This window comes from Chlorocebus sabaeus, chromosome 24 (genome assembly GCF_047675955.1).
Source record: "Chlorocebus sabaeus isolate Y175 chromosome 24, mChlSab1.0.hap1, whole genome shotgun sequence".
NCBI lineage: Eukaryota > Metazoa > Chordata > Mammalia > Primates > Cercopithecidae > Chlorocebus > Chlorocebus sabaeus.
Window position 1 is genome coordinate 34003772 of NC_132927.1, and position 15579 is coordinate 34019350.

The window sequence follows — 15579 nt, forward strand, 5'->3', positions numbered from 1 at the left end:
AAGGCCAGACAAGTACTGTTGAAGAGTCTCGGGGGGATATGATCAGAAAAAACGTCCACGATGCAGTGACACTGAGATGAGTCTGGAAGTGTGAGTTATTCAGCTCCTTCAGCTGTTTACAGACAACACCATCTCTTGATAACAGGTCTGCAAATTTCCTCCATGACCATGTGGCTTATGCAGAGAATAGAAAGAAAACCAGGATAAATAAGAGGATAGAATGAGAGAATCTTGTGTTGAGAGGCCAAGAAAGGAACACAAACCTGACTTACTAAGTAGGTATTGTCATTCCCACTTTACAGATGAAAAAGCTGAGACTTGTGTTAAGGGTTGTCCGAGGTTGAACCCAACCGAAACTTTATTTTGAGCACCCGCATGGCTAGGACTTCAGCCCTTAGCTTTCCATTCAAGCACAGCAAGTTTCAGACTAGTTTGGGAAAAAAGTTCTGTTTCCTGACAGGAATGGCACTCCTGCATGGAATTTAAAAAGCGATACTTAAGAGAATGGTGTACCCTACTACACTTCAGATCTTATGATTCCCAGGGACTGTCTTATAAAGGAGGAATAACTCTACAAAGATTCTGAGACGATATCTGCCTTTACTGTCACCTTATTTGAAGAATGCATCTGCATCACCACTATACTATGGGTGTGCTTTTGATGACACCAATAGTCACCTACATCTTTTCATAGTATTGACTCTAGGCTTCTTCTGTTAACTAGATTGACTGTTGCCAATTCTTTAATTTTACAAAGCACAGAAAGATTAGGTATCCAGAATTCTTTTATTTTCTGACCACTTTTAACATGATTTTCTATAGTCTTGCTTAGATTTTGTTATCATAAAATTGGTTTACCAGGATTCTACCCATTTCTGTGTACTTTTATCAAGTCATGCAAATTGACAGTGGAGGCCACTGGAATTTGGAAACATGAAATTAAATCCTAGCCCTGCCATTGTATGGCATTGAGTACATTTTAAAATTCCTTTCTTAGCTTCTTTATCTGTCAAACAGTGAGAATAGCTATCTCATAGAATTTATTTTGAGATTAAGTACCATAATATCCATGAAAGCATGGTGAGCTTCTCTTCAGATTATTCTTTTCTTCTCTTTGGTGCACTGGAATATCCCCAAGTGCTTCCAATAATCACAGAAAGAGTAACTTATGTTCCAGATGATCTTTAATGGTATGGTCTATTGAAATTTGTAATCTGTGTATGATAGATAGGGCATGTCTTTATTAACCAGTGTGTTTAATTAACTGGAACATTTTGTTTTGCAAACTAGGATAATAGGAATATTGCAATTTATTAAAGCCAATTAAAACTTTCTGAAAATTTAAGATGCCATTATTTTTCCTTTTTTTAGTTTCAGCCTTGGGGTTCACGTAGTGTCTGAGATACCATTTTAAAATACTGTTTTTGAGGAATGTATTTTCTCATAAAAAATACATTCTCAAATGAATAGGACCCTTGAAGAAGCTTTCACATCTCCCTTCCTCTTTACCCTCCCCCCACCCCAATTGAATCCTCTGAATTGTCTTTTTTTTTTAAGTCAGTTTTTCCAAATTTCTGGAGGTTATTTTTGTTGTTGTTGTTCTTTTTACTACCAACTTATTTTGGTGGTGTATTTTGTTGTTTTTGCTGCTGCTGTTACTATTTTTGAGGATGAAAGAGATTTTAGTATGTTGCCAGCCAAGCTGAAAGAACAAATGGAGAGGAACAAATGGGCCAGAAGAGATGTAGGTGGCGTGATCATGGACACAGGTAGGGGGGCTAAAATTGGAAAGGTAGAAAGACACACATACCACAAGTCATCCCACAGCGATGGTAACTGGTAAAAGCACAGAGACATTCTGAAGTAGACAAATGTATTTGTAAGTGTACAACTGTTTGCTCTTTTCAGGAACGTGGAAGTATGGTCGGTCATACAATAAGAGGAAGTGAATATAAACAGGGGACTTGAGTCCATTCCCTGAGGAAGGCAATAGGATGTCCACTACCAATAAGTAACAGTACTGGCCAGCAGCCTAGTGGACCCAGCTGCATTTAAAAACTATAAATTTTGCTGGGAAACTCATGAGCATAGTTACAAGATTTATCTAGCAATTCCTGTCAGTAGCCTGGGAGTTGGTGAGTGGTCAGGTGGATGTGAGGAAAAGCTAAAGTCTCAACTGATCAGAAAATGCTGATCAAGGAAGCCAGTGAAGTTTCCTGCAGAAAGTATAAGACTGGGAAAACTAAAAGGGCTCCAGGGACTAATAGTCCTGATGAGGACAAAAGCAGATTCTGTGATTTTGCTGGTGTTTTCAGTCTTTTCAGGATGGGCACATTGTGCTGTTACTGAATCCCCAGGCTGAGATTAAAAGATGCAGGGTTTTGATATTTTGAAGATGAGAAAACTAACTACCTTGTAAACTTCACCAGGAGTCATTGTCTAACCATGTGTTAAGTTACTCAACTACAGGTTTTGGCATTCAGTTTCTCTGCCATACTGTAGAGTATAATAGAGTGCCACTAATAGATCATATCTATATATTTTCCTTCTTCCTTATCCTTTGGCTTGATAATTCTTCCCCACATGTACTCGTAAGAGTCCACGTAACATCTCTGCATTCTGTGACAATGGTGAGATCTTTCTATTTAGAAACTTACTAGGATGTACCATTATTTAAGAGGAGGTCACCCACATACCTGATCTGTTCTGTCTCTCAACTCTGTGTCCACAAACTCCTGAGGATCCTCGGTTCTGAAGTTCAAGAATAGGAGCAGAGGAATCTTCGGTGACAGATAGCGGGGACAGTTGTCTACTGATGCCACTGTGTGAACTGGGGCAGTTGGCTCCTGGTTTACATCGAGTGACTGATGATCTGGAGGTACCTGGGAAGACAGAGTACACCAGTTTGAGAACTGCCTGAAGAAAAAACTGGAAGTAGATTTTATGTATTTATTGATTGGAAACAGGGTCTCACTCTGTCGCCCAGGCTGGAGTGCAGTGGTGTGATCTCAGCTCACTGCAGCCTCTGCCTCCTGGGTTCAAGCGATTCTCCTGCCTCAGCCTCCCAAGTAGCTCAAATTACAGCTGTGTGCTACCACACCCAGTTAATTTTGTATTTTTTTGTAGAGATAGGGTTTCACCATGTTGACCAGGCTGGCGGAAGTAGATTTTAAAGGCCTGAGCAGTAAAATATATGGTTGCAACAATCACAGTCCTAATGAGCTTATTTCAAATCCTATAAAAGGGGCTCGTAAAAAGAAAATGCTATGGCAAGGTCTGTGCCTATAAGATAAAGACTCTTTTAGATCTATTAGCTAGAAATGAACACTAGAAGATGATGTTTGGATTGGTACTTGTGTTCAGAATTAACACTTAACACAGTCAAATAGCTTAAGGCAAGGAAGGCACAGTGTTCTGTGATTTTCCACTCCACCCTTTTCTTTCTAAGGCTGTCAATTTCCTAACTGGTAAAACTGCCAACAGTGTTTCCAACAAACTGACTATACACTTTTCCATGGGATTGATCACTAAAATTTAATTTCATTGTGTCTTCTCAATCACCACTAGCCTCTATTCGGTGTTATAGATGAAAATCCTCCGCAAGCCAACCCCCCTCCCAATTCTGATTAATGGTCCAAGAATCTCCAACCCCAGGTCAGCCTCATGGGTCTGCAGCCAGTATAGTCACAGGGTGCTGTGCTCAGAGGGCCCATCCTGCCACTTCCCACCCCTCAGCCCCAATTTTCCTATCCAAATGATGCATCTATCAACATTAAGAGATTAACATTGATACATCACTATTAACCAAATTCCAAACTTCATTTGGCTCTCACTAGTTTTATCACAAATGTCCTTTTTCTAGGACCCTATTTAGGGTACCACATTACATTTAATCGTCATGTTCCTTTATCCACCTATGGTCTGAGACAGTTGTTCAGTCTTGTTTATCATGACCTTGACAGTTCCAAAGAGACCTGTTGAAGTATTTTGTAGTCTCTCGATTTGAGTTTGCTAGATATTTTATCTCATGGTTATATTTGGCTCATGGATTTTTCAGGAAGAACACCACAGAGGTAAAGAATCCTCCTCATGTAGTATCAGTCATGACATACTACCAACATGACTTGTTATTGATGATGTTAACTGTGATTACCCAGCCAAGGTTGTGTTGGCCAGGTTTCTCCACTGTCTTTTTTCCCCTTTCCATGCTCTCTTCTTCGGTAGCCAGTCACTAAGTCCAGCCCACACTCTGGGGTGGGGAAGAGGGGGTGCTAAGCCTCACTTTCTGGAGTGGGGGTGATCTACATGTATTATTTGGATTTCTTCTGTAAAGATAATTTGTCTCTTTTCCTCCTTTATTTATTCACAATTTATTTGTATTAGTATAGACTCATGAATATTTACTTCATACTTTGGGTTATGATCAAACCTGCATTGTTTATTATTTCACTCAAATTATTCCAGCTTTGGCCACGGTGAGCTCTTTTAGACGGGCTTCTGAGTACCTTTGATTTGTCCCCATTCTTTTGTGGTTGAGCTCTTCCTTACTTTCTGGCACTGCAAGATGCCCTGGGCTTATCTTATAGTTTCCCTGCCCCACTCCTGAAATTAATCATTTCCCCAAGGATTTCTATTTCTTCTATTTCTTTGGAATGATGGTTGCCAGAGTCTAGGATGGATAGTGGGTTGAGGGTGGAGGGAGTGGGGACAGTTAATGAGTATAAAAATATAGTTAGAATGAGTAAGATCTAGTATTTGAAAGCACAAAAGGGTGACTACAGTCAACAATAATTGATTGTGGATTGTAAAATAACTTAGATTGTAATTGAAATGTTTGTAACACAAAGAAATGATAAATGCTTGAGGTGACAGACATTGTATGTGTATAAAAATATCTCATGTACCCCATAAATATATATACCTACTGCACACCCATAAAAATAAAATGTACTAATCTTGGATTTAGAAAATTATAAATTTATAGTTACTCAAAAAGTTAACAGAAGCATTATATACTGACTGCTACACTTAAATTAATGCTATGTTACTATTGTTATTATGAGTGTCAAAAATACCTGAGTTTCTTATTTTACATACCCAGAATGTTTATTATACCTTGTACAACTATGTTTCTAATTGGACAATTCAAGTTCGATAAAAACAGACTGTATGAAATTCAGTGAACTCTCAATTATTCATGTTCTTCAAGAGTGGCTGATGCTCAGATACTCCAAGAGTCTTTTAAAATTTATCTTTCGAAATTTATTTTTTATAAGGTATGCCTTCTCCTCTTTTCTCAGGGTAATACTGGGTTTCATTTTCCCAATATTCCATTCCCAATCTCTTGGCAATTATAGGTCAAAAGGAGAAAGTCTAGAAATAGGTCGGGTAGCAAGCTGGGATGGGAATGAGATAAAATATTGTGCATAGTTACCTAAAAAGTTGGTAACTTGTGTGTAGCTAGCAAGTGTTGAATGTATAAGCCACACCAGTGATTTATCTTCCTTTCTCATTTTCACTAAAATATTATGTCTTGGCTTCCATACCTCCTGTTTCTTATGTGATATACTGCAGAGCCCATTGCTTGCTGCCAGCTGCCTCCCACTGGTCAGTTTGTAGAACAGATCCAAGAATAGTTCATCACCGTCTTAAACAATGCAAACTTTAAACTTCAGAGCCAGACCTGGAGGCCTGGCCCAAGTCCTGATACAATTATCTCTGATCCTGGAAGCGAAAACATTGTCCCATCCTCTATGGTCTTGTACCATTTAGTTAATCTAAAGGCAACCTTGACAAATACAAACATTCAGGACATCGCCTGGGATGTAGTCAAGTGTTATAAATAAATCATTTCTATTTTCTGTTTTGCATGCAACAATGAGTGCCTTAGTGGAACCAGAGATTGCAAATCCAGTTAGGAAACAGCGTTCTGACTTTACTAAGTATTGTGAATAAACTGTATTAGGAGTAATGTGTGTGTGGTATCTCATTTGTCACACCAGATGGTCCCCTATCCTTCTTAAAGACATCTGCTCACCTGACCCATAGCAGTGGGACCATCTTGGGCCGTTTTTCTTATTTGGTCCAGAAGGAGAATATGATTTATTTATATGCACTGGTCAGGATCTGCATGCTCCCAAATGCAATTTGATTCAACAAGTAGTTACTAAGCACCTATTATGGGGCAGGTATTGTATCAGGAGCAGAGACAGACAAATGAAGAATAGTTTGTACCTTCATGGAACTCTCAGTTAAGCATGATGCAGACATGTAACCAATTAGCCACAGTTTGATGCAGCCAGGGGAGCAGGAAGAAAGGCAGTGAGGGATTCTTTCAGAAGCCTGGAGCAGGGAAAGCTGTATGGGAGGTTACATCAAAGGTGTCTGAAGGATGAATAGAACTTAATCAGGCAGAGTTTTAGGTTGGGGAATAGGCAATACAGTCAGAGGAAACCGTAGAAGCATAAACAGAGGCATAAGGTGTGTGCTATGAAGCTTAATATTAAGACAATCAGCTCTAAGATGCTGAAATCTCAGTACACAAGAGTATCGGAAATCCCATTCTTTCACCCTCACCTGTTACTTGAAAAGGAACTGTCTAATTGAGATTCAGGCAGTATACAGTGGCCAAGAAACCAGGCTGTCTAAACCTGGGGAGGCCTGGTAAACAAAAATGACTATTGGGGTCATTTATTAAATAGAATATTCGACTTAATATACTAGGAATCCAAACTAAATTGGTTTAAAGCTAAAAGGGGAGTTTTTAGGAGCTTAGTAACCTAAAGAGACAAGAAGGGCTGAGTGTCCCTAAACCTCAGGAACACCTGGAACCAGGGCCCCGGTATATCTTCTCCATCTCTCATTGCTGGGTACCAGCTTCATTTCTTCTCAGTTGGCTGCTGCTTACATTTCTCTGCAGAATATTTGGTTGTTTGAAGCTCCCACACTTCCAATCTCACAGCTTTAGCCTTCTGAGAGAAATCTAGCTGCACAGAGTCAAAAATCCAGAGAAAGGGACTTGAATATTATACCGATGACTTGTCCAATTTCTGTGACTAGCTGAGGGAACATTGCAACAGGCTGAAGTTCCCAGGAAGTGCCTTGGGTGTTTAAGAACTTCAAAGCAAAAAAGCAAAAGAACTATAGCCGCTGAGTAAAACAACTGCTTACACAGATTGAGTATAAGACGTGTTCTCAGATAACAACTTGAAAAGCCAAATTGATGAAGGTTAACTAGGAAAAGGTCTTTGGAAAGCACTGGGGGTAAAAAGCAAAGAGTCAAATGTCTCCATGCGAACAAGTGCAAGGTGACTTGGAAGATACAGATAGATCAAAGTCCCAGCTATCATTCAAAGGCCTTACTATTGGCTTTTATCTCCTATGGGCACAAAAGGTTAACAAAACATCTGGCTTTACTAAGTACTATACTGAAGCTGAGCCAGAGACCTTATCCCTATTTGCCCCAAATCATGAGGCAAACACCACTATGTAGATCTGGTGCCTAAACCTAAAGGCAGAAATCGTGAATACCCAGAAGCGATTAACACAATCTAGGGAGTGTGTGTGTGTGTGTGTGTATAGAAGGGGTAGTTGTGCTATGACAAGAGGCAGCATAATATGTATCCTGGAAAGGCTGCCCTGAAAAGTAGGATAGCACTGGCTATGTCACCTCAGATAAATCACTTGACCTCACTTTGTCCACATTCTTTCCTTGCTGAAATTAAAGGATTAGACAAAATGTTTTCCTAAATTCCCACAGCTTTCTCTTCTTCAACCTGAAGATTTTTCAAACATGTACCTGCAAATTATGCTTAACCATAAGACAACTTGGTCTGTTTTCAACTCATTTTTATAGCCACTTATATGGATAGGGTTCCAGAAGGAATATATGGCAAACTCAAAACAGGACAATTTTAGAAAAGGTGGTCAAGGTATAGGACCATAGGACAGTGGCTCTCTAAGCCTCCCACCCTAGCATCACTTGGGAACTTGTTAGAAATGCAGATTCTCAGTGCCAATATCAGACCCATTGAGTCAAATTCTGAAGTAGGGTAACCTATAGTTTTAGGAGCCTTTCAGGTGATTCCAATGTAAGTTAAAATTTGAGAAACACTGTATGTGAGAAATCATAGAGGGTAGGGCAGTATTCAGGTTTAACTACAGCTCTTACTAAACGTAGGCCTGAAGGGATGAAGGGACAGAGTGATTAGAAGAATCTGGGGCTAGGCACGGTGGCTTATGCCTGTAATCCCAGCATTTTGGAAAGATGAGGCTGGTAGTCACCTGAGGTCAGGAGTTTAAGACCAGCCTGGCCAACATGATGAAACCCTGTCTCTACTAAAAATATAAAAATTATCGTGCTGAGGCAGGAGAACCTCTCGAACCCGGGAGGCGGAGGGTGCAGTGAGCTGAGATCATGCCATTGCACTCTAGCCTGGGCAACAGAGCAAGACTCTGTCTTGGAAAAAAAAAAAATTTGGAAGGAGAGGGTTGCTTGACTTGGGTCACGATCTTTAATTAAGGTAGGCACCCAGTTGGGGGTCTTGGGAATACTCCCTTCCTTTGATGTCCCACAGGAGCTCCTTGTTGGTTAATAAACCAAAACCAGGAGATAAGACAGCCTCTTTCTTTAAAGGTTCAGCTCCCAGAGAAAGTTGGGGGTAAAAAGTGGAAAGAGGATCTGGAAGAGTAAAGAAAAGACGTCCAATATTCTGTTTCTACAACAATGCTATGACACAAAGTCAGGGGTTAGATCATATGATCTCCTAACCCCCTACTAGCTTTATGATTGATTGATAATTCTTCCAAACAAGCTCATGTAAATTATATATTGGCCATAAAACTAGTGCTATTTTCAACTCTTCTTTTGTAAGTGTGTTTCTTTTGAAGATCCAAGACCTTTTCCATGACTAAGATATTATAATCACTAAAGAAACGTTGAAGACAGAAATGTAACCCAGGATTTTTCACTTGATGTTGGTTGGCAGCCATAATTATTACTCTGTCATTTTTTTCTTACAAAAAGAGATAAAATATCAATAACTCAACAAAATATTATATGAACAGTTATATTTCATCTTACTTTAAAACTCATATTCTGTTGATTTCAGTGGCAACAAATATTTCCTTATAGTAGGATTATTTATTGTCATCAGTTTTGGTAGGTTTTTCATAGAAACCCACATGGAATCTGGTTTAAGGGTTACCCTCTTCTTAGGTAAACATATAACCTTGAAATAACTGAAAAGGGTCAGCATGGTGGATAGTCAACGCACAAGCAATAGAAACTTTTCATTTCAATTTATTCTCTGAAAGCCGTAACTCCTCAGCCCAATTCCATTGTACTTATCAGGTATTACTCCTTATAGTTCTAACAGCTCTTAATTCATTTAATAAATAAATATGTTTTTAAAATAACTTGGCTGTTGGTTATATTATTATCTACATTTTTGTATGCCATATATTTATATTTTAAAAGTTTTTTCAAGACTTGCTTATTATCTTTTTACAAATGATAATTACATATATATTATCTGAAAGCTAAATTTTTGAGGATGTAAATCTGAATTATTTAGGTAGTTTTATGTGCATATTAAAACAACATGAAAAATACCTTTTAATGTTTTTTCAACTGTTATTTCAGATTCAGAGGACACATGTGCACATTTGTTATCTGGGTACACTGCTTGATTCCGGTTTGGGGTATGAATGATCCCATCACTACTGAGCACAGTGCCCAACATTAAGTTTTAACCCTTTCCCCCTTCCTCCCTCTAGTAGTCCCCAATGTCTATTGCTGCCATCTTTACGTCCGTGAGTACCCAATATTTAGCTCCCACTTATAAGACAGAACATGTAGTATTTGAAAAAGCTTTTAATTTCTAATTCATTTTTTATTTATCTAAAATCTATATCTGAAAGAAAGGAGTACTAATGGTTATATTTCTGTTATAAACATCTTATCCCTAAAATAGTAATAATCTATCTAGAATACAATTTATCTTCTCTACCTGTAACCAACTTTGAAATCAAAGGTTATATCACTGCTACCTATTTTTACAAGGTAAAAATAAAAATGCCTACTATTTAATTTAGCACCCACTATGCACAAAAACCCTTATGTATATTATCTCCAGACCTCACAATACTTGTGAGTGTATTTTACTATCCCCATTTTACAGATGAGGAAAGGGAATTTCCAATAGCCTAAGTGTTGATGAAAACTCAGGTGTGTCCAATTCCAAAGCCCATATTCTCTCCAGTGTCTCTCACTGCTCTTCTGTCTCACCTAATCAGTTTTACTGAGCTCCTTCTGGAGGCAAAAATGTTACAATCTTGCTGGGAAGATAACATATATTTCCCCAAATGCTTAAATACTTTAATGTGAGCAATTCAGTAGCACAGAAAATAAAGATAATTATTATTCAGAAAGTGGAGAGATTAATTTCAGTCTGGAAGGAGGGAAAAAAAAAAAAAAAAAAAAACCTTCTTGGAGGAAAATGGATTCAAACAGATCAAAAAGCAAAGCAAGGTTTTGATAGGAGGAGAGCCTAGGGCAGCTTCCAGCACAGGAAAGTGTGGATTTTGCCCTTTTAATTGTGGAGAGCAAACAACGTGTTTAAGGTGTTTTGTAGAGGGATGATGGCTTGAAAGCAGAATTTCAGGAAGGCAAAATTGGCAAGAGAGGGTAGGATACTCACTACAGAGAGAACCTGGAGGGAAGATGATAACTGTTTGGAAGTTGTTAATCCAAAATGTAGTCTTTAGGGGAGCTGGAATGTCCCCTTTAGAAACTTGTCTTGCAGTAGAATCTTTCTTTTCTCTGGCTAGGATCTCGGCATTCACATGATGATGGTGGAAAGAATATTAATAATAGTATTAATAATAATGGTGTTAAGAACATAAGCAATGCACAATGGTCATACCTTGTACATGTAAGCCAATTATAATTATTCTTCCCTGTCATGACCTTGTGCAATGCAACTACAGTGCCACTTCCCCTGGGCCTCCAAATGCCAGAGGAGCTCCCCTGTTATACTTGTCAAGCACATGTTTTGGATTCATATACTAAAGAAGTGGTTGGGATCAAGACACACTTTCTCTGGTTCCCTTACTCCAAATAAAATATTATCCTTAACACTTGCTTGTTTCTATCCTTTCGGACCCTGTATCTCCCTCCAGCATCAAGCTTTAACCCTCAGTCCTGCCCAAGAATAACCCCTCTCCCTCAACTGTGGCTCCAAACACACCCAGGTCTTATTAAGTCTAAAGTTGTTTTCCTAATTCCAGCTACCTCTTACCTTGTCCAGACCTAGAACCTGTCTACTCAGCCTTGTTACTCTTTACACCTCTGTCATCTGTAGAATTCGATTGTGGAGTAACTTTGATGATTTTGGCTGAACATTTATAGAAATCTGAAATGGATGTTTAAGTATTCCTGAGATACTTATGAAACATTTTTAAAATCTATTTTGCTGATTCTAGATATGAATCAGCAGAAATACCACAAAATTGCATTTAAAGTTTTCTTTGTGTGTGGTAGTCCTGGTCTTTAAATAATTTCCCACATAACAGAAAGTGCTTTTCATTGCAAAAGAACAAACAACAATTAAAAAAAAAATCTCAGCCCAGTTATCAACTCCTTAAATATATTTAATATGGCTATCTTAGACTTCTGTCCTGTGTTTAGCTACCCAGCACCCAACCCTCTTCCTGTTTAGGGGGAGTTCCCCCTCCCTCTTTATATAACTCTTAATGGGAAACAGTGCCCTACATCCTACAATGGAAGCTGAAGGAAGCCAAATAATTCTGCTTGCTCTTGGCAATAAGGTGTAGGTATGACTTGGTTTCAGCCCATCGGATGCTCCTATCCAGTCTTAGAATCTCCTGGAAGCCAGGATGGTTAAAGTCCTACAGTACCAGTAGCAACAGGATGTTGGGTAGTGATGGAAATGGCAGCGTCTCAGCCAGATTGTTACAGCTGTATGGCTTTGAAGGCCACTTGGTTCCTGCACATTTTCCAAGGCTCTGTGACCGTCTCCTCCCAAGGCCAGTCAGTAAATCTCCATTTTGCTTAACGGCCCTAGGGTAGCATTTCAGTGGCTTGCAACCAAAAGTCCTGTCTGATACCTACTTTATAGGACCTTCCCATGCACCCAATTCTGCAGCACCTTCCTCATCGATTCCCCTTCTTTCTGATGTCTTCACTCACTAGTTATCTTTGTATTACAGCTATCTCTATGGGTGACAGTTCTCAGACAGGGACCTCTTGAGAGCATTTAGGAAAATTTTCTGGATTTCCCACCAGTTTCCTTGTAAGAGCCCAGTGACAGACATCTTTAAGGGAGTGTAGCTGGCTGTTGCCACTGATGAGCACATAGTGGCAAGTTTTCTTGTGTAAGAGAGCTGGTTGATTCCCAACTGAGGGTAGAGAGAATCTCTTAGATGCACCAACATCACTTCTCTCCCATATCACTCCAGTCACTATGATAATGCCAACAGCAAGTGGAGATTCATTTCTATACAGTGAAAAGGCTAGTCTTAATGGTTCTGAAATAATGCAGTTTAACCCAAGAAAACAAAAATAAATTTAAGATTCACTTTAGAACACTTCTCAAAGAGATCAGCCAACTAAATTGAAGTAAAATAGATAAGAAAATACTATGCTGTATTCTAGGAACACAGCAAATCAAGGAGGTGAAAGTTCTCTACAAGGAGAGTTATAAAACACTGCTGAAAGAAATCATAGATGACACAAATGAATGGAGAAACATCCCATGCTCATGGATTGGAAGAATCAATATCATTAAAATGGCCATATTGCCCAAAGCAATTTATAGATTCCACGCTATTGCTATCAAACTATCAATGCCATTTTTTCACAATTTGGGAAAAACTATTCTAAAATTTATATGGAACCAAAAAAGAGCCCAAATAGCCAAAGCAAGACTAAACAAAAAGAACAAAATCAGAGGTATCACATTACCTGACTTCAAACTAATGCTACAAGGCTACAGTAAACAAAACAGCATGGTACTGGTACAAAAACAGACACATAGACCAATGGAACCCAATAGAGAACCCAGAAATAAAGCTGCACATCTACAACCATCTGACCTTTGACAAAACTGACAAAAATAAGCAGTGGGGGAAAGGATCCCTATTCAATAAATGGTGCTAGAATAACTGGCTATCCATATGCAAGAGAATGAAACTGGACCTATACCTATCACCATATACAAAAATTAACTCAAGATGGATTGAACACTTAAATCTAAGACTTCCAACTATAAAAATCCTAGAAGAAAACCTAGGAAATACCCTTCTCAATATTAACCTAGGCAAAGAAGTTACGGCTAAGTCCTCAAAGGCAATTGAAAAAAAAATTGACAAATGAGACCTAATTAAACTGAAGAGCTTCTACACAGAAAGAAAATCTATTAAGGGAGTAAACAGACAGCCTTTAGAAATGGAGAAAACATTCACAAACTATGTATCTGACAAAGGTCTATTATCCAGAATCTATAAGGAACTCAAATCAACAAGAAAGAAGCAAATAACATCATAAAAGATGGGGAAAGGATATGAACAGACACTTCTGAAAAGAACACATACAAGGAGCCAAGAAATACATGAAAAAATCTTCATCATCGCTAATCATTAAACAAACGCAAATCAAAACCACAGTGACATACCATCTCACATCTGTCAGAATGGCTTTTGTTAAAAAGTCAAGAAATAAGAGATGTTGGTGAGGCTGCAGAAAAAATGAAATACTTACATACCATTGGTGGGAATGTAGATTAGTTCAATCACTATGGACAGCAACTTGGAGATTTCTTAAAGAACTGAGAGTTGAACTAGAATTCAACCCAGCAATTCCACTACTGAGTATATACCCAAAGGAAAATACATTGTTCTACCAAAAAGATATGTGCATCCATAAGTTCATCACAGCACTATTTACAATTGCAAAGACATAGAATCAACTCAAGTGCCCATCAATAGTGGGTTGGATTTAAAAAAAAAAAAGTGGTACAGATACACTATGGATTATACAGCCACAAAAGAGAATGAAATCTCCTCCCTTGCAACAACATGGATACAGCCGAAAACCATTACCCTAAGTGGACTGATGCAGAAACAGAAAAACAAATACCACATGTTCTCACTTGTAGGTGGAGCTAAACATTGTATAGACATGGTCATAAAAATGGGAACAATAAACACTGGGGAAGACAAGACGGGGAAGGATGGGAGGGCGATAAGGTTGAAAAAATGACCTATTGGGTACTATGCTCACTACCTGGGTGACAGATTCATTCGTACTCCAAACCTCAGCATCATGCTATATACCTTTGTAACAAATCTGCACATGTATCCTGATTCTAAAATGAAAGTTGAAAAAAGAAAAAAGAAAAGTCTATGCTGTATGAAGAAAACAAAACTAAAAGTGCTTTTTGGCCTGGTATAAATCTATAGTTTGCTATTCCCAGAGTATTAAAGAAAGTTCCAAATGTTGTACTTTTGAATAAATATCTCTTTCTTTTAGGTGGCAAGATGCTGGCATTAAGACTATAAGACTACTTTGCTTTCTATAATACATATCTATTTCTCCAAAAACACATACAAATAACTTAATGGCATTTTAAAACTCATTTTAGATGCAGTGGGAGTGCTTATGCTTGAAATAATATCTTACTCAAATAAGCAACTGATTTTAATTTGTTTTCTATTTCTGGATTTTCATATGTTGAGCTTGCTTCCCTGAATCACCCTGTTTGTTTTTATTAAGCTTTCACAGTGACTTTTCTTCTATTTGAACCTTTGTTTCTTTTGCCCCAAATTCTTGGTTTCCTTGTAACTTGAACTAGGTTATTTACCTACATACAAGTGTATACAAAGAGTACTAAAATCCTTGTGAACCTTGTGACATCACCACCATCCTCTTGCAATGTCACCAGCACTCTGACAAGTTTGACAAATACTCCCTATGGACTGTAGAAACTACAGATTCTCTACTTACAAATTCCTCCCTGGTATGCTGCCCTGGAACACCTCTTCCAAATGGCCCTGGTGATTTTCTGGATTGATGGATTTGACAACATGTTAATAAGGCAGTCTTATAACTCATTATAGTTCAAAACTCAATTTAGAATAAATCAAGAAACCTGTGGCTACTGGCCTATTCTGTGATGACTAATTAATTAATAAGTTATGGATGCCTACTGTGTGCCTAGCAGTGCCTGCCCCTCTGCTAAGCACAGGGAAGAACAAGAAGGCATGGTGCTTGCCCTCATTTTTATATGGTCCAGGAGGGGAAAAGCCAATTATACAAGCAATTTCTATAAAGAGTGCTAAATGCCAAGGGGTGGACAAGCCAGCCTTTACTCTGGGAGGCAATTCACTGCACAGCCCCTTGCCAGTACTAATGGTCCATAAGTATCTTCTCTTTGGGGAAGTGGGCTTTTAAACTGTAACCCTATGGCTCAGTTCACAAAATATTTATGCCTTGTTCATTAGCAGAAAGAAAGAAATGGGCAGATGAGCATGCCAGGGTACAGCTAATGCTATTAGCAT

The 15579-nt window shown here is 38.5% G+C and overlaps 1 protein-coding gene across 1 annotated transcript in view; it reads right to left on the minus strand.

Annotated features, from left to right (window-relative positions):
* Window positions 1-15579, minus strand: part of SLC35F4 (solute carrier family 35 member F4) — a 300118-nt gene that overhangs the window by 27342 nt on the left and 257197 nt on the right. The window contains exon 2 of the mRNA XM_007986795.3: window positions 2697-2882. Within this exon, the coding sequence (XP_007984986.1) occupies window positions 2697-2882 (186 nt within the window). The remainder of the gene's footprint in view (window positions 1-2696; window positions 2883-15579) is intronic.